This window comes from Polistes fuscatus, unplaced genomic scaffold (genome assembly GCF_010416935.1).
Source record: "Polistes fuscatus isolate 324 unplaced genomic scaffold, CU_Pfus_HIC Scaffold71, whole genome shotgun sequence".
Lineage (NCBI taxonomy): Eukaryota > Metazoa > Arthropoda > Insecta > Hymenoptera > Vespidae > Polistes > Polistes fuscatus.
The window spans coordinates 3387-24593 of NW_025113153.1; the positions used below are offsets into that span (position 1 = coordinate 3387).

At 28.3% G+C, this 21207-nt stretch overlaps 1 protein-coding gene across 1 annotated transcript; it reads right to left on the reverse strand.

The window, feature by feature from the left end:
* Positions 1 to 14434: 14434 nt before the first annotated feature.
* On the reverse strand, positions 14435 to 15882 carry LOC122524511. The gene is made up of 2 exons (XM_043646825.1): positions 15295 to 15882; positions 14435 to 15193 (listed from the first exon to the last, which is right to left on the reverse strand). The coding sequence occupies exons 1-2, from the start codon at positions 15880 to 15882 to the stop codon at positions 14435 to 14437; spliced, it is 1347 nt and encodes a 448-aa protein (XP_043502760.1).
* Between the last annotated feature and the right edge of the window lie 5325 nt (positions 15883 to 21207).

The following is a 21207-nucleotide window of genomic DNA, read 5'->3' on the forward strand; positions in this document are numbered from 1 at the left end:
CATTATCATCCATACTAGTATAGTATTGTTTAAATTCCGAAAAATCTGCCTCTAACTCATCTAAAAAGGCTTTCACTACATAAACTCCGTACTCCTCAATATTTTTAGAGCGAGTTTCTGCCTTCGTAATCTGCCCTTTAAGAAATTTAATTCCTCTTGGCTTAGAGACATCTTGCACCAATAATCTTAACGACGAACAACCCAAATATAGATTCAACAAAGGATACACTATGTGTTAAGGATTTTGCCCCAGGACCTTGGTCACAAAAGTTAAATAAATTATTTTAAAAAATATAAGAGCAACAATAAATAGCAAAAAAAATAATAAATAGAATAATTTCGTTCAATGTTCTGATATTTCGATGACGGATTCCAAATAACTATGTTTCACCTTACCAGTATTAAATTCCAAGTTCCCTGTAGATAAGTAGAATGTTCTAGAAGCAGGCGAGCCCCGTTATACACTTTGATTTTGATAATAACCGCACCCAAAAAAAATCAAAAAATAGATAAAAAATAGATAAGAAAACCTTTGGTCGATTACAAGTTCTCGAACTTAGTTCTCGAACGATTATCTCCAATAATGGAAATACCCGTGATCCAACTGCAACTCTGCAACCGGTCACGCATCTTACCCAAACTGATTTCGAAAAGATGTGGAGGGAACACCAAACCAATTTCCTCTGATTAAGGTAGATAACTGAGTAGCACAGATACGATCCCCCAGATTTGATTGATTCGATAATGATCGTTAATCTGACTCACTCCTCAAAATTGGCTTAGCCCTCGATTTCGATAACTTCTTTTTGCAAATTTTCTCCTATCCGGCTCGAAGGACCAAAATTTGGGTAAACGAGTTTAAAAACAACTTATTGTTAATATCACAAGAATTTATTATTTTGCTTATAACTTTTTGACAAGTAAATACTTATAATATATAATGATAAGTTTCCACCCTTCAATATATATATACATACAACTTTGAAAAAGAAAAAAACAAAAGGAAGACAAAGGTCGATTTCGATCGACCGTTATTTTCCAAGGACCTAAATTAGGGACCAAATCCCCAACAACACCAGCTCCTTAATCCCTAACAAGGATATTTTCTTTTGAATGAGCTATATTGGAGAAAATCTGTGTGTAACACTTCGGATTCTTTCCTTGTTAAATTAATTTTCACATCGAAAAAATTTTCAGCGTAAAATTTTTAACTTATTTATTAAAACATTACCTTAAATTATTTGGTAATCTTTACTAAATGCCTAAAGGTTTCAATATTTACGTATCACATTCCATAAATCGAGGCTAAATTCTTCCTCTCTATGTACGAAAAAGAAACATACAGGCGGAATTTTTGAAAAAATATTAAAATAGAAGTTTGGTTTTTTTGAAAATTAAAAAAAAAAAAAAAGATAATGAATAAAGATTTGATTGATATTACAATGCCTCCAGATTAGATTAATTTTTTTATTACATGTTATTTCGAAATTTCTTTTGAAAACGGAAATTTTTCCAACCAGTTTGTTACCTGTACGTAATCAAATTTGAATTCCATTTTGAGCATAAAAGCGTAACTTTAAAAATGTAATATCTTTAATGTGTACTACAAAAGAATAAAATTGAAAGTAGTTTGAAAAAACCAACCACAGTTAATCAAATTTCTCTAATTATTAAACTTCTAATTTTTGAAATGATTTTTTTTTAAATTTGCAAAGCTATTGATGTATTGGATAATTTTAAATTTAATTCGAAACTCTTTAATCTATGTCTATGGATGGGCCGTTGGAAAACCCGTCTCGAATTAGATAGTATTATGTTCAGTAACATAATTCGAGGAAACCGCATTCCTACTTAAAATAATTCATTCAGACTATTAAAAAAAACCTCGTTAAAAAATGGGATTTCTCTTAATGTTGTAGACAAGTGAATGTTCGGAACTGTTGTTACGTCAGTAATTTAAGAATTATAAGACCAAATAGTGTGTTTGTGTGTAATGTGTTTTTTTTTTAATATTAATATATTAAAATTATAGGAAATTAAAGACAATGATTTATGTTTCGAAATAAAATTAATTGTGTAATTTTGAAAAATATATCAAAATTAATAAAATGATTTCACAAATTTCCATTTTTAATCTTATAATTAATAGTTATTAGTTTTCCGAAAATATTAATTAATATTTAAAATATGTGATAATATGTATACAACCTCTGCTTTAATTAAAAGAAATTTATGAAATTAAAATTATATTAACGATAAATTAATTCTTTTAGAATCAAAAATATAAAAAATTGTTAGATATTAATCGCATAATAAGAAGGAAGAGATCGTAACTAACTTTATTAAAAAGCTAAAGTATAGAATATATATAAACCATACAGTAATTAACCACCACCAATATTCTTCCTATTAGAATTGAAGTTAGATATTATACCCTTGCTCAATTCTTAAAAACATTAACAATTTTAATTTCTTAAGTTTTTCTGCTGTTAATGGCTTCGTCATTATATCAGCTGCATGACATTTGTCGGACAGTACTCAAATTTAATAACATTGACTGCCTTTGTTTTCTGAAAGAAAGATACTTGACTCTATATGCTTTGAACGTGTTTTAACACCTTGATATCTAAATAACTTCAAAGCACTTTGGTTGTCTTCACGTACACACGGCTGACGACATCAATAAACATAATCAGCGAAAAACTTCTTTATAAGCCATATCACTTCCTTCGTAGTTTTCAGTGAGAGCTAGATACTCTGACCTCAGTACTACTTAACGACACAATATTTGTTTTTGAGACTTCCAAGCTATTGTACTGTTACAGAGACTTTATATATAACCAGTTGTTGATTTTCGATCAACAGCATCTCCAGCCCAATCAGCATCAGAAAATGCCACTAAAAGTCTCTTCAAAAAGATTTGTCTCCTAATTTTAATTTTTCATGAGATGACCATTTTAAAAACCTTAAAAACTCTCTTAACTTCATTCCAATCTCTCTTAGTTGGTTGTTCAATTTTTCTACTTAAAATAGAAATTGCTCTAAATCTCTGTCTTGTATTTAAACTAATGTATAATAGTGACCCTATAGCTTTTCTATACATTTTATTATTTGGTAATGAGGAGATTTCTTATTGTCCCTGAAATACCCAGTATCGATTGGGATTTTGATTCCTTACAATCTGACATACGAAATGTTTTTAATAACTTTTGAATGTAATTTGTTTGGCATATTTCAAATAATCCGGCATCATTCTACTTATTTCAATTCCTAAGTAATACTTAAGTTCACCAATTATTTTTATATCAAATTTTCTTTCAATAAAGTTTCTAAATCTGCAATAAGTTTAACATTATTACTGGCCACTATAAAGTCATCTACGTATATTAGTACGTAAATTATTCATCTTCGATTTTTAGAATAAACATTGATCCGAAGTTCCTCGATTAAAACCATTTCCTTCTAAAATGTTGTTTATTTTAACATCCAGCAATGACTCGTGTTTGAGTCCATAAATGGATTTCTTCAATTTACAGACGTAATCGCTTTTATTTTTATCCACAAATCCTTCAGGTTGTTTAATATACAACTCTTCTTTAAGATCACCATTCAAAAAAGCTGTTTTAATGTCATAATGCTTAATTCATAATTTTTAACTCCCGCTACAGTTAAAATGCTCGAAACGTTTCCGGTCGTCCAACTGGTGCAAAAACTTCATCATAGTCTTCACCGAACTTTTGGAAAAACCTTTAGCTACTAAACGTGCCCTATATCTTTTTGTATCACTTACAGGGTCATATTGATTTTAAACACCCATTTCGTGTCAATTACGTTTTTATTCGATTCGCGTTTAACAAGATCCCAGCTTCATTCTTGTTCATGCTTGTTATTTCCTCATTCATTGCCTCAATCCAGTTTTCTTTATCGGGACTCTGCAATACTTCACTATAACAAGTTGGTTCAAGTTGTTCATCAGTTTGATCATCTATTTCATTGTTATTTAAAACTGAAATTTCTAAATTACTAACATCGCTATCTTCTTCATTAAGATCATTTTCATCGTCTTGAATCTCATGCTTTTCCGATGTATTTTCAATTTCTTTAACTGGTCTTAAACTTATCTCAACCTGATTAAAAGTATCTAGATCATCAGTAAAAGATACGACATTGTTTAACGAATTGATAGGTTTTTCAACGAATTCAACATCCCGTCTGATGTAAATTTTATCAGTTTTGACATCTAATAATCGATACCCCTTGCTCATTTCACAATAACCAACAAGTTGTAATTTATCGGCTTTAGATCCGAACTTCTTAATATCTTTGATGCATTTCGCATAAGCAACACTGCCAAAAACCTTGATATGACCTAATTTTGGATCCTTATTGTGAAACAGTTTATATGGCAAAAATTCATGGGCACTAGTAGGGAGCCTATTTTGTAGATAATTTGAACACATGATAGCTTCTCCCCAATATTTGCTATCCATTGATGAGTCTATTAATAAGCAATTCGCCATTTCACACAAATAACGATTTTTTCTCTCCGCCACACCATTTTGTTGTGGAGAATACGGTACTGAATGTTCATGTTTTGTTCCTTGAGATTTCAGATAATTTGAAAAATTTTCTGCAACTATTCACCTCCATTATCTGACCGAAAAACTTTTATTTTTCTGTTGAATTTTGTTTCCATCTCCTTTGAGAACTCAACATATTATCGAATACTTGATCTTTTGACTTCAAAAGGTAAATTGTACAATATTTACTGAAGTCATCTATAAATGTTACAAAATACTTATTTCCACTCGGAGTATTAACGTGAATTGGACCACATACATCACTGTGAACAAGATCTAGTACCTGTTCAGTTTTACTTTCTGAATTCTTTGGAAATTTTTTCTTGCTTATTTTTCCTAATATGCATACCTCACATTTCTCTTGACAATTGATTTTCGAAATTTTTTATATCTTTTGAAAACTTGTTTTTCTCAAAATTTTCCAAAACTTTATAATCCCTATGACCTAATCTTCTATGCCATAAATTTATATCAGAAGTCACTAATTTGACATGTTCAGTTTCTTTAAAAGTGCATAGAGAATATAAATCATTCGTTTTCTTAGCAACAGCAAGCAATGTATTATTCTTTGAAATTCTGCATATTTTATCAAAAAATTCAACTACAAAACCTTTTTTAGTTAGTTTAGATACACTTAACAGATTACCATCGATTTCAGGAACGTATAGTACATCTTGAATTTTATATTTAACTGCTTATTGCCGACCAAAAAACATACTTTACAATTTCCAATTCCTTTCGCATATGTCTTATTACCATTAGCTAATGTGATTTCTTTTGTAACATTTTCATCCAAACTTTCAAATATTTCTTTAGAACACGCTATATGAGCTGTGGCTGCTGAGTCTACATACCATTTATCTTTCGATATTTCACAAACTGACATGCAAAAAGTCATTATTTCCCTTTTTATCAAAAGATGTATATTTCTTTGGAAACCTTTTAGTGGAACTTGTTTTTGACTTTTACAATACTTTTGAATGTGGCCTGTTTTATACATTTGAAACAAATAATTTTTTCAGCGTTAGAATTTACTTTGAATGCCGTTTCATTTGAATAGCCAAAATTATCTTTACGTCTTTTAAATTCCTGACATAGCTTTTCTTTTACTAAGCTTAAAGTCAATTCCGTTTCAGGACGTGCTTCTAAGGACATTATTATAGAATTGTAAGATTCTGGGAGACTACTAAGGACAAAAGCTATAGATATACCGTCATCTAAATCATGCCCCATTTCATGTAACCGATCAAAACAATCGGAAAGTAAATTTAAATGTTTATTCATGTCATCATTTTCTCCTAATTTTAACTGACAAATCTTTTTTGAAGATACTTACTTTATTGCAAATAGTAGCCTTACCGTGCTGATCAGCTAATGCTTCCAATACTCGTATCCAGTTTTCAATCTCCGAACATATTGAAGTTGATTATCTTCTAGTAACAGTCCAATGGTTACAGTGGCATTCGTGTTCTTTTTCTCCCAATCTTCTGGTGGATTCTCAGGCTTTGGCTCTGATCTACTACATCCCATAAACCATCCTTTTTGAGTAACAACTCAACTTTGAATCTCCATGTTGCATAATTTGTCTCATTTAATTTTTTCACATGAGTTTAACGTCTTCCATCATTGGAACAATTAAATATCAAATAATAATAATATATTATTTTTATTTTAAAAGCTAACTGGGCTCATAACCTGTTAGATATTAATCGCCATAAGAATAAAGATCGTAACTAACTTTATTAAAAAAAGCTAAAAGTATATATATATAACATTATAACAGTAAATTAACCACCACCAATATTCTTCCTTATTAAGAATTGCAGTTAGATATTTAATATCCACCGGATCACAGCAAAAATTAAAACAAGCCAAATGGAACCATGTAAAGTAAAATTAGTTCGAGAAAACTTAGAACAATTAAGAATAAACTATTTGAGAATCATCACGTTTCAGGATAATGAATCGAATCAGTCAGTAATCTCAAAACCAAAATCCATATTGGTAATTATTCCAAATCGAACTGATTCAAAAAAAAACCAAAAAGTTCTTTTTGCACCTAAATTATCGATATTTACAAATAAATGTGATAGTACCGTTTTCAAGAGTGTATTAGCCACATACAGGGAGATTAGTTAATTATTTTTATAACATAATTTATTTTTTAAAAAATCAAAAAACTGTGAGATTTTCATTTTAGAATATTGTGAAATTTCATTTTAGAATAACTTGAAAAAATATAACTTAAAATAGTAATCCAAATGAGTTAAATTACATTTTGAATTCTAGCTCTTTTTCATTAAAAAAAAAATTTTTTTTCAGAATTTAAAAACTATAATTGTAATTATAGATGTATAAAATCGAATGGAAAAAAAGAGCTTTTAGCTAACGACGAATCCACTGTTAGATATTAATCCATAAGAATGAAAGAATCGTAACTAACTTATTAAAAAAGCTAAAAGTATATATATAACATTATAACAGTAAATTAACCACCACCATATTCTTCCTTATTAAGAATTGCAGTTAGATATTAATACCCTTGCTCAATTCTTAAAAACCAATTAACAATTTTAATTTCTTAAGTTTTTCTGCTGTTAATGGCTTCGTCATTATATCAGCTTGCATGACATTTGTCGGACAGTACTCAAATTTAATAACATCATCTGCCTTTAGTTTTCTGACGAAATGATACTTGACTTCTATATGCTTTGAACGTGTTTTAACACCTTGATTATCTAATAACTTCAAAGCACTTTGGTTGTCTTCACGTACACACGGCTGACCGACATCAATAAACATATCACGAAAAACTTCTTTTAGCCATATCACTTCCTTCGTAGTTTCAGTGAGAGCTACATACTCTGACTCAGTACTACTTAACGACACAATATTTTGTTTTTGAGACTTCCAAGCTATTGGACTGTTACAGAACTTTATTATATAACCAGTTGTTGATTTTCGATCAACAGCATCTCCAGCCCAATCAGCATCAGAAAATGCACTAAAGTCTCTTCAAAAGATTTGTCTCCTAATTTTAATTTTTCATGAGATGACCATTTTAAAAACCTTAAAACTCTCTTAACTTCATTCCAATCTCTCTTAGTTGGTTGTTCAATTTTTCTACTTAAAATAGAAATTGCTATAAATATCTGGTCTTGTATTTAAACTAATGTATAATAGTGACCCTATAGCTTTTCTATACATTTTATTATTTGGTAATGCAGGAGATTTCTTATTGTCCCTGAAATACCCAGTATCGATTGGGATTTTTGATTCCTTACAATCTGACATACGAAATGTTTTTAATAACTTTTGAATGTAATTTGTTTGGCATATTTCAAATAATCCGGCATCATTTCTACTTATTTCAATTCCTAAGTAATACTTAAGTTCACCAATTATTTTTATATCAAAATTTTCTTTCAATAAAGTTTCTAAATCTGCAATAAGTTTAACATTATTACTGGCCACTATAAAGTCATCTACGTATATTAGTACGTAAATTATTCCATCTTCGATTCTTTTAGAATATAAACATTGATCCGAAGTTCCTCGATTAAAACCATTTCCTTCTAAAATGTTGTTTATTTTAACATTCCAGCAATGACTCGATTGTTTGAGTCCATAAATGGATTTCTTCAATTTACAGACGTAATCGCTTTTATTTTTATCCACAAATCCTTCAGGTTGTTTAATATACAACTCTTCTTTAAGATCACCATTCAAAAAAGCTGTTTTAATGTCATAATGCTTAATTTCATAATTTTTAACTCCCGCTACAGTTAAAAATGCTCGAAACGTTTCCGGTCGTCCAACTGGTGCAAAAACTTCATCATAGTCTTCACCGAACTTTTGGGAAAAACCTTTAGCTACTAAACGTGCCCTATATCTTTTTGTATCACTTACAGGGTCATATTTGATTTTAAACACCCATTTCGTGTCAATTACGTTTTTATTCGATTCGCGTTTAACAAGATCCCAAGCTTCATTCTTGTTCATGCTTGTTATTTCCTCATTCATTGCCTCAATCCAGTTTTCTTTATCGGGACTCTGCAATACTTCACTATAACAAGTTGGTTCAAGTTGTTCATCAGTTTGATCATCTATTTCATTGTTATTTAAAACTGAAATTTCTAAATTACTAACATCGCTATCTTCTTCATTAAGATCATTTTCATCGTCTTGAATCTCATGCTTTTCCGATGTATTTTCAATTTCTTTAACTGGTCTTAAACTTATCTCAACCTGATTAAAAGTATCTAGATCATCAGTAAAAGATACGACATTGTTTAACGAATTGATAGGTTTTTCAACGAATTCAACATCCCGTCTGATGTAAATTTTATCAGTTTTGACATCTAATAATCGATACCCCTTGCTCATTTCACAATAACCAACAAGTTGTAATTTATCGGCTTTAGATCCGAACTTCTTAATATCTTTGATGCATTTCGCATAAGCAACACTGCCAAAAACCTTGATATGACCTAATTTTGGATCCTTATTGTGAAACAGTTTATATGGCAAAAATTCATGGGCACTAGTAGGGAGCCTATTTTGTAGATAATTTGAACACATGATAGCTTCTCCCCAATATTTGCTATCCATTGATGAGTCTATTAATAAGCAATTCGCCATTTCACACAAATAACGATTTTTTCTCTCCGCCACACCATTTTGTTGTGGAGAATACGGTACTGAATGTTCATGTTTTGTTCCTTGAGATTTCAGATAATTTGAAAAATTTTCTGCAACATATTCACCTCCATTATCTGACCGAAAAACTTTTATTTTTCTGTTGAATTTTGTTTCCATCTCCTTTGAGAACTCAACATATTTATCGAATACTTGATCTTTTGACTTCAAAAGGTAAATTGTACAATATTTACTGAAGTCATCTATAAATGTTACAAAATACTTATTCCACTCGGAGTATTAACGTGAATTGGACCACATACATCACTGTGAACAAGATCTAGTACCTGTTCAGTTTTACTTTCTGAATTCTTTGGAAATTTTTTCTTGCTTATTTTTCCTAATATGCATACCTCACATTTCTCTTGACAATTGATTTTCGAAATTTTTATATCTTTTGAAAACTTGTTTTTCTCAAAATTTTCCAAAACTTTATAATCCCTATGACCTAATCTTCTATGCCATAAATTTATATCAGAAGTCACTAATTTGACATGTTCAGTTTCTTTAAAAGTGCATAGAGAATATAAATCATTCGTTTTCTTAGCAACAGCAAGCAATGTATTATTCTTTGAAATTCTGCATATTTTATCAAAAAATTCAACTACAAAACCTTTTTTAGTTAGTTTAGATACACTTAACAGATTACCATCGATTTCAGGAACGTATAGTACATCTTGAATTTTTATATTTAACTGCTTATTGCCGACCAAAAACATACTTTACAATTTCCAATTCCTTTCGCATATGTCTTATTACCATTAGCTAATGTGATTTCTTTTGTAACATTTTCATCCAAACTTTCAAATATTTCTTTAGAACACGCTATATGAGCTGTGGCTGCTGAGTCTACATACCATTTATCTTTCGATATTTCACAAACTGACATGCAAAAGTCATTATTTCCCTTTTTATCAAAAGATGTATATTTCTTTGGAAACCTTTTAGTTGGAACTTGTTTTTGACTTTTACAATACTTTTGAATGTGGCCTGTTTTTACATTTGAAACAAATAATTTTTTCAGCGTTAGAATTTACTTTGAATGCCGTTTCATTTGAATAGCCAAAATTATCTTTACGTCTTTTAAATTCCTGACATAGCTTTTCTTTTACTAAGCTTAAAGTCAATTCCGTTTCAGGACGTGCTTCTAAGGACATTATTATAGAATTGTAAGATTCTGGGAGACTACTAAGGACAAAAGCTATAGATATACCGTCATCTAAATCATGCCCCATTTCATGTAACCGATCAAAACAATCGGAAAGTAAATTTAAATGTTTATTCATGTCATCATTTTCTCCTAATTTTAACTGACAAATCTTTTTGAAGATACTTACTTTATTGCAAATAGTAGCCTTACCGTGCTGATCAGCTAATGCTTCCAATACTCGTATGCAGTTTTCAATCTCCGAACATATTGAAGTTGATTATCTTCTAGTAACAGTCCAATGGTTACAGTGGCATTCGTGTTCTTTTTCTCCCAATCTTCTGGTGGATTCTCAGGCTTTGGCTCTGATACTACATCCCATAAACCATCCTTTTTGAGTAACAACTCAACTTTGAATCTCCATGTTGCATAATTTGTCTCATTTAATTTTTTCACATGAGTTTTAACGTCTTCCATCATTGGAACAATTAAATATCAAATAATAATAATATTATTTTTATTTTAAAAGCTAACTGGGCTCATAACCTGTTAGATATTAATCGCATAAGAATGAAAGAATCGTAACTAACTTTATTAAAAAAGCTAAAAGTATATATATATAACATTATAACAGTAAATTAACCACCACCAATATTCTTCCTTATTAAGAATTGCAGTTAGATATTTAATATCCACCGGATCAAGCAAAAATTAAAAAAGCAAATGAAACCATGTAAAGTAAAATTAGTTCGAGAAAACTTAGAACAATTAAGAATAAACTATTTGAAGAATCATAGCACGTTTCAAGAGGTAATTGAATCGAATCAGTCAGTAATCTCAAAACCAAAATCCATATTGGTAATTATTCCAAATCGTAACTGATCAAAAAAAAACCAAAAAAGTTCTTTTTGCACCTAAATTATCGATATATTACAAATAAATGTGATAGTACCGTTTTAAGAGTGTACTTAGCACATACAGGGAGATTAGTTAATTATTTTTATAACATAATTTATTTTTTAAAAAATCAAAAAAACTGTGAGATTTTCATTTTGAATTATTGTGAAAAAATATAACTTATAAAATAGTAATCCAAATTAGTTAAATTACATTTTGAATTCTAGCTCTTTTCATTAAAAAAAATTTTTTTTAGAATTTAAAAACTATAATTGTAATTATAGATGGTATAAAATCGAATGGAAAAAAAGAGATCTTAGCTAAACGACGAATCTACCGGATCAAGCAAAAATTAAAAAAGCAAATGAAACCATGTAAAGTAAAATTAGTTCGAGAAAACTTAGAACAATTAAGAATAAACTATTTGAAGAATCATAGCACGTTTCAAGAGGTAATTGAATCGAATCAGTCAGTAATCTCAAAACCAAAATCCATATTGGTAATTATTCCAAATCGTAACTGATCAAAAAAAAACCAAAAAGTTCTTTTTGCACCTAAATTATCGATATATTACAAATAAATGTGATAGTACCGTTTTAAGAGTGTATTTAGCACATACAGGGAGATTAGTTAATTATTTTTATAACATAATTTATTTTTTTAAAAAATCAAAAAAACTGAGATTTTCATTTTAGAATTATTGTGAAAAAATATAACTTATAAAATAGTAATCCAAATTAGTTTAATCACATTTTGAATTCTAGCTCTTCATTAAAAAAAATTTTTTTTCAGAATTTAAAAACTATAATTGTAATTATAGATGGTATAAAATCGAATGGAAAAAAAGAGATCTTAGCTAAACGACGAATCTACCGGATCGAGCAAAAATTAAAAAAGCAAATGAAACCATGTAAAGTAAAATTAGTTCGAGAAAACTTAGAACAATTAAGAATAAACTATTTGACGAATCATAGCACGTTTCAAGAGGTAATTGAATCGAATCAGTCAGTAATCTCAAAACCAAAATCCATATTGGTAATTATTCCAAATCGTAACTGATCAAAAAAAAACCAAAAAGTTCTTTTTGCACCTAAATTATCGATATATTACAAATAAATGTGATAGTACCGTTTTAAGAGTGTATTTAGCACATACAGGGAGATTAGTTAATTATTTTTATAACATAATTTATTTTTTTAAAAAATCAAAAAAACTGAGATTTTCATTTTAGAATTATTGTGAAAAAATATAACTTATAAAATAGTAATCCAAATGAGTTAAATTACATTTTGAATTCTAGCTCTTTTTCATTAAAAAAAAATTTTTTTTCAGAATTTAAAAACTATAATTGTAATTATAGATGGTATAAAATCGAATGGAAAAAAAGAGATCTTAGCTAAACGACGAATCTACCGGATCAAGCAAAAATTAAAAAAGCAAATGAAACCATGTAAAGTAAAATTAGTTCGAGAAAACTTAGAACAATTAAGAATAACTATTTGAAGAATCATAGCACGTTTCAAGAGGTAATTGAATCGAATCAGTCAGTAATCTCAAAACCAAAATCCATATTGGTAATTATTCCAAATCGTAACTGATCAAAAAAAACCAAAAAAGTTCTTTTTGCACCTAAATTATCGATATATTACAAATAAATGTGATAGTACCGTTTTAAGAGTGTATTTAGCACATACAGGGAGATTAGTTAATTATTTTTATAACATAATTTATTTTTTTAAAAATCAAAAAAACTGTGAGATTTTCATTTTAGAATTATTGTGAAAAAATATAACTTATAAAATAGTAATCCAAATGAGTTAAATTACATTTTGAATTCTAGCTCTTTTTCATTAAAAAAAAATTTTTTTTCAGAATTTAAAAACTATAATTGTAATTATAGATGGTAAAATCGAATGGAAAAAAAGAGATTTTAGCTAAACGACGAATCCACCGGATCAAGCAAAAATTAAAAAAGCAAATGAAACCATGTAAAGTAAAATTAGTTCGAGAAAACTTAGAACAATTAAGAATAACTATTTGAAGAATCATAGCACGTTTCAAGAGGTAATTGAATCGAATCAGTCAGTAATCTCAAAACCAAAATCCATATTGGTAATTATTCCAAATCGTAACTGATCAAAAAAAAAACCAAAAAGTTCTTTTTGCACCTAAATTATCGATATATTACAAATAAATGTGATAGTACCGTTTTAAGAGTGTACTTAGCACATACAGGGAGATTAGTTAATTATTTTTATAACATAATTATTTTTTTAAAAAATCAAAAAAACTGTGAGATTTACATTTTGAATTATTGTGAAAAAATATAACTTATAAAATAGTAATCCAAATTAGTTAAATTACATTTTGAATTCTAGCTCTTTTTCATTAAAAAAAAATTTTTTTTCAGAATTTAAAAACTATAATTGTAATTATAGATGGTATAAATCGAATGGAAAAAAAGAGATCTTAGCTAAACGACGAATCTACCGGATCGAGCAAAAATTAAAAAAGCAAATGAAACCATGTAAAGTAAAATTAGTTCGAGAAAACTTAGAACAATTAAGAATAAACTATTTGAAGAATCATATCACGTTTCAAGAGGTAATTGAATCTGTTTGAAGATAAAGATACACACAAGGATAATAAGCAAGATCTTGTTCACAAAAAACTAGACTTTATTTTACACACTTAAGTTCTAATTCTAATAACAATAATTACAAGCACAATGAACAATAATAATAATTACACATACTCCCTCATATATATATATACATTTTTTCAAAAGGGTATCCTTTCCTTTTGTGGAGCCCTCTTTTACGCTCAAACATTCTCCCCCTTTGAAGTATTAATCTTCAAATTCAAGGGCACAAGATTGTGTACCATTTCTCTCTTTATGCCTTTAGCTGTTCGAATATCTACAACCAGAGTTATGCCATCCTCCCCCGAATGTAATTCGACTATTCTGCCTCGGCTCCAATAGGCTGGGGGATCATCTTTCCTTTTGATTAACACTAATTCGCCTACCACTGGCTCTCTTCCCTTCCTGTACCATTTCGACATTTGCAAACTGCTTTGAAAAAACTCGTTTCTCCACGCCTTCCAGAATAATTCAATTTTTGATCGGATATTTCGATACCTCTGGCATTCTGACACTCCTGGATTCGAATCGGATATTAACACTGGCAAGTCCACCGATGTTATACCCAGATATCAGATGTGAAGGTGTTAAGATCTCCATCTCCTCAGCTTTATCCGATAATGGCAATAGAGGTCTTGAATTTAAAATAGCCTCAATCTCAGTAAGTAACGTCATTATTTCCTCAATTGTAGGAACAAGTTTTTTTAATACCCTCTTCAAATGAAATTTTACTGACTTCGCCGCTGCCTCCCAAATACCACCGAATTGAGGAGACTGTGCGGGAATAAACGACCATTGAATTAAATTTGATGTTAGATAGTTCTTTAATATCGAATCATCCATCGTCCCCGAAACATGCTCTTTTGTTTCTTCCATTATTCTAGAAGCACCGATGAAATTTCTCCCATTATCACTAAATATTTTCGAAGACCGTCCTCGTCTGGCGATAAATCGTTTCAATGCAATAACCACTGACTCAATATCCAATGAATGCACCAACTCCAAGTGTAATGCCCTTGTAGCCAAACAAATAATGGCGGCAATGTATCCTTTAATGGTAATTTTACCACGAGATTTAAAAGGTCTTAAGGAAACAGGTCCCGCGAAATCTATCCCAACTATTTGAAATGGTTTATCCATGATTAATCGAAATTCCGGTAACTGGCCCATCATGGGACTATAAGTATCTCCTCTATATCTCAAACAAGTTGACAGCGATGCAAACGGTTCCTTATTAAATTTCGCATTACCGAGAAGTAAAATTGTGATCGAAAAATATTCATAGTTAACCTAGAGGTAGCGTGATAGTATTTAACATGTATGTGGTATACTAACAGCTCAACAAAATGACCTTTCTCGAGTATAATGGGATGTTTTGATTCAAAACTAATAGGAGCATTTTTTAGTCTGCCACCGATTCTCAACAGATTATTTTCATCTAAAAACGGTGATAAAAATCGTAATCGACTACTTGACATAATCTGACCTTTAGATTTTAATGATTGAATATCCTTAGTAAACGCCTGATTTTGTAAGATACAAATCAACCTAAGAGTAGCACGACCGATATCATTAGAAGATAATTCCCTTGATAAATTATCCTTCCCACCTTTACAAAGATCAATGAATTTCAAAACATACGCAAATGAACGACGAAGTCTTTCCCACGATGAAAAACGTTCAATCCACTCAGTCCAGTCGCAACTCAATATACTAGCATGATTGATAATAGCTTTTCTCTCCTCTTCCGAACTAGTAAATTCCGTGTTAATTAAGTTCAAATCAATGTGTTCTCCTAGCCAAACGGTCCCATTCCACCATAATTTATTATCGATAAGCCTAGAAGCGTCCGATCCTCTTGTAGTGATATCCGCAGGATTCTGTGTTGTTTTACGTAATTCCAAGTTATACCAGGGCATAGTTCGTGAATATGTGCACAACGATTGGAATATTATTGGCCACGAAAAGTTGATAGAAAACTCCGAAACTTTTTATGGCCATTTTCATTTTAGAAGACCGCCAAATTAAGAAAGCTCAAAATTAGGACATGACAATTTAGCTTATCAATCGTATGTGTTATTTTTTCTACTAAATCATATATTACACTAGATACCATAGAAAACGCAATAGAAGGATTAAAAAGTTCGAAAAGTTTATCGACTTTTGTCACAAATAAAATTTAAATCGAAAAAAATTAATAGATCCAATTCGATTCGATTCCATTTTAGGTAATCTATATAAATAAAAATGGATGTGTGTTTGTGTTTGTTTGTTGTGTGTTGTGTGTGTGTAACGGCATCACGGCCGAACCGTACATCAGATCTTTACCAAATTTTGTACAGTTATCCGTAAGGTATCGGGACGGGTTTATGGCATATTTTTAAGTAGATAACCCCCTGGGTATGGATTTTGTCTAAGGCATGAAATATTTAAAGTTGATTATCTCTAACTAGAGTTAATATAATTAGTTGAAATTTGGTACAGTTGTAACTTATGGTGTATGGAATAGTATAAGTGAGATTTTTTGGTATTTAGGTGCTAACTTCCTTAGCTATATTGAATTTTAGAAAAAAGATTTAATTTAAAAAGAGATTAAAATAATGATTTTTTTATCAGTTGTTACTTTAATGTTAAATGTTTGTATTGCGAGCATGTTGTATTAAGGATCTTTACTAAGAGAGGGGGGTTAACTGCCTATATTTTAAATTGTAAAAATTTAATTTTTTTATAAATTCAACTATTAACTCCTTATTGAAAATTAAGCTCTGTGACTTATGTGAGACCAAGGGGTTAACTCCACCAGTGGTAATTTTCCGACAATTAAAATTTTTTATTTTTTCTGTTAATAAATGTGATTGGCATAGAAATATACCAGGGGGTTAACTCCACCAGTAGTAATTTTTCGACAATTTAAATTTTTTATTTCTTCTGTTAATAATGTGATTGGAAAAGAATTATACCAGGGGGTTAACTCCACTTATCGTAATTCGATTTTTAAAAAATTTAAGTATTCGTTTTTTATTGAAAACATATATGAAACCTATGTTTGACCAGGGGGTTAACTCCACTTATGACGATTTTCTCATAATTTAAATTTTCATTTTTGTATTAATAAATGTGATTGCTAAAAAATATACCAGGGGGTTAACTCCATTTATAATTTAGTTTTTAACAACATACAAAACACATCCATTTTTATTATATTGATAAAGTTCTGAGATTTATGTGAGACCAAGGGGTTAACTCCACCAGTAGTAATTTTTTATTTTTTCTGTTAATAAATGTGATTTTTAAGAAGTGTGTCAGGGGGTTAACTCCACTTATCGTAATTTGATTTTTAAAAAAATTTATGAATATGTAATCTTGGCCATGCGAAGCAGGCCACGGGTCCGCTAGTTATATATAAATAATGAAAAAATAAAAAAATTAAGATAAAATTTTGTAGATAAATTACATGAAATATAAAATTAATTGTTTAGAAACGTCAATTGTTACCACCCACAATACTACATTTATGCTAAATGAATATATTTTTTAAAAAAAGCATTTTTTTCGCTTAAAGCACTGAATGAATTAAATTTACATGTAAATATTTTACAATAATTAAATTTATTTTAATTTTTAATATTTTTTTATGAATAAAAACTTTAAAAATTTAAATTCGTATTAAATTTTTGGCGCGTAAATTAAAGAAAAAAAATCGACAAATATTGAAATAATTCCTCGAATAATTACCCAAGAATTTAACGAAAGAAAAAAAATTAAAAACAAAATAAATTGTTTTTTATTATTTTATAATTATTTTTTTCGTTTTTAATAAGAAAAAAAATATACTTATGGAATAATGAGAAAAATGTTTTTTGAATTCAATTTTTGAAAAAATCATTTTTATTAGTTATCATTTTCTTCTACTTAAAAAAAAAAATTGTTCAAAAATTATTATTTCGGAAAATACGAATTTTTGTAATTGCAAAAATCGTAAAAGTTTGAGGTTTAATAATTCCAAAAAGTGAAAACCTTATCTATGTAAAATTATTTTTTCGAGTTTTATATTTCTTTTAAAAGTTTAAGTACATATTGATGAAAATAATTAAGTTTTTTAGACGAAATTTATTACCAAAGTCAATAGACAAAATTAAATGGAGAAAACAAAATAATTAGCTACTGAGCATTGTATGTATATAAAAAAGTTTGTGGAAAATGTTAACAAAAGGACCACCTAGCATCAATAAAAATGTTAATTTGAATGAGAAATATCTATTTTTGAATTAAAATGTTTCTAAATCCACGACAATATATACGATTTTTCCTACTTTTAATAACAATCAATTCGATTGTATACGAATAAATTGAATATTTACACTTCCTTTAATTGTAATAATGAGCAATGACCCAGTTTTAAACTGTATCTTATGTACGAATAATTAATCAATAGTTGTAAAAGACCGAGTTCCTTATGACTGTTTTTCCGATTACAAAATTTAGACCAACAAAAGAAAAACAATCAAATTCAGAAAAGAAAAAAACATATCTTTCAAATCATTGGAATCTTAAATTATAGCTTCGATTGATGAGACACAATTTTCATGTTTTAAAAATTAAAAAAATTTTAAGCCTTATGGAGAAGTCTAATAAAGAAATTTTTGGTAGCTGAGTAGATTTATGGTCAACTAGTTAATTAAAATATTTGGTGAATTTTCCAATTTTTTTCCACTTGATTTTATATCCTTTTTCTAAAAAATATTTTAATGTATATTGTATTTGAGGATTGCGCCAGTATAGAAATTCAGAGCTATATAAACTTTGAATTTCGATTTTCTAGTTCGCTTCAAGTTGTGCTAAAACTGTAATAACTTCCGTGGAATTATTGTAATAATTCCTTGGAATTATTATTTTATTATATTTCAAAAATTTTAATAAGAAACTTTTATTCACAACTTCGAACAAGAAATAATAATAATCATAATATAATTAATAATAATCATAATAATAATTAAAATCCAAAAAGGATGACATATATATTGTTTTTCTCAGGAGAGAAAAAACAAGACTTTGTTCTCATTAAAAAAAAATAACCATAAAAAGTTATTTTTGTTTTAATGAAAAATAACAACTTGTTATTTTCTCGTTAAACGAGAAAATAGTAACTTATTATTTTCTAGTTAAGACGAGAAAATAATAAAAAATAACTTGGGATTATTTTTATAATAATTCCAAGGAATTATTACAAAACTCTGCCAAATACCAATCGAGACAATAGATAATCAGTCATCAACAGCTGTTCTTAGACCTCATTTTTTCTGCTTTATAATACAATACACAGCGTAATATACAATCACGTCAAAGTCACCAATTTAATGTACATAATAATTTTACTATTGGAATTTTTGTAAATTTTTGATAAAATTCGACACTCAATGATAGACCAAAATCGTTAGAATATAAAATGGCAGTGTCAAATACGACTAAAAACTAACGACGAACTAGAGGAAAAATATTGGGAAAAATCCAAAACTATAAATTACTAGTTTCAAAAAACTATCAAATTATTATTAATGTAAGCAGCATTATTACGATTACTATTCAATGATAGATTAGTATTGCTAAAAGAATACTTTAATCAATTAAGTTCGTAACCCTTTGAAAACAATTTAAAGAGATTTATTTGGGATACGACAGAAACCAATTTAAAAAATAAAATTATTTAAAATGCAAATTTTCAATAATTATGTTTTTAGAAGTTAAAAATGTTAATGGAAGTTATATTCTTATTAATAAATTAAAAGAATAAAATTAGAACAATAATGAATTCGTTTAACCCTTGGAGTTCTTAAGGCGCATATAAGCGTCCAGTGAAGGTCATAGATGTAGACTATGGACGTAAATACGCGTTTGGAAAATTATACTAGATGACAAAATAGTATAATATTGAGAAAAAAAAAGTTTTCATATAATGTAGAATAGACAATGGAATAGTAACTGAACAATATTATATTATATAAGTCATACACCGTTAGTTTCATAATAGAACCCAAAGTTTATTATTTTTATTCCAAAACTATTTAATTTTCTATACACAGACCTTTTTTTTTATTATAGTTCCATTCATAAAAACGTAACGACTTATTTAACATCTGTACACTTAAAATCAACTATTTACTAAAAATGTTAATTTCTAACGCTCAAAAAAATGTTTTTTAAATAACTTTATGTGTTTTAGATTATTCATAATCACAACTGAGGAGAAAATATTGATTTAAAAAACGGTCACTAATTATTATTTTTAGTCGTTTAGTGTTAATTATAAAAATAAATAAGAAAAAAATCATCAAAAATGTCAATAATTTAGTTAAACATGACAATTAATTTAAAAAGTTTTTTACGTCTAAACAAAGTTAAATTTGTCAATATTTGAAAAAAAAAAATGTAATGATTCGATAAAATGAAACTTTTTCAAAAAAAATCCCATTACCTCAAGACTTTATTTAGTTTTTACGATTAAATTGAACGAAACCATTTATGATCTCGTGAAATTTAAAATTTGAACGAAGCAAGATAAAATTAATCCGTAAAATTGTACCAATAAAATTTTTAAAACTATCTGTTATGGGCATGAAAGCCATACCCTAAAGGGTCAATCTAAATATATTTGGGAAACACATTATCATTAAAAAATAATTAATGTCTTTTTTTGGTTAAAAACAGTATTGAGAAAATGATGTTTTCAACAAATTAAAAACATTATAATTTCTCATCTAAACAGGGACCTTAAAAAACTTAGGATAAATACGCTCTTCTGGAAGATTACTTAACTTTTAGTTTTTACTTCTGCAGTGAACAATTAGATTTTTTTCAATTTTGTAAATTTTATTGATAAATAAAATTTGATTTCAAAAACCATAACACTTAGTAGTACAATTTAATATGTATTTTTTAGATTTACTAAAAATTAATTTTAGTATTTTTTTTTAAGATTTACAAAAAAATAGATTTTTTATTTGTTGCAATTTTTTTAATTTATTAATAAACAATTCAATTTTTTTTTTACAAATCGAATTGTATTTAGAAAATGAAAATGAACCTAATTATTTTCATTTTGTATTATTTTTTTTCTTTTAATGTCTATATTTAAATTTTGACAGAAAATCATTTCAACATTTACCACTACTGGCAAAAAAATCAAAAGAAAGATCACGTTGATTTTACAAAATTAAACATTTTTTGAATACTTATTATTTATATAT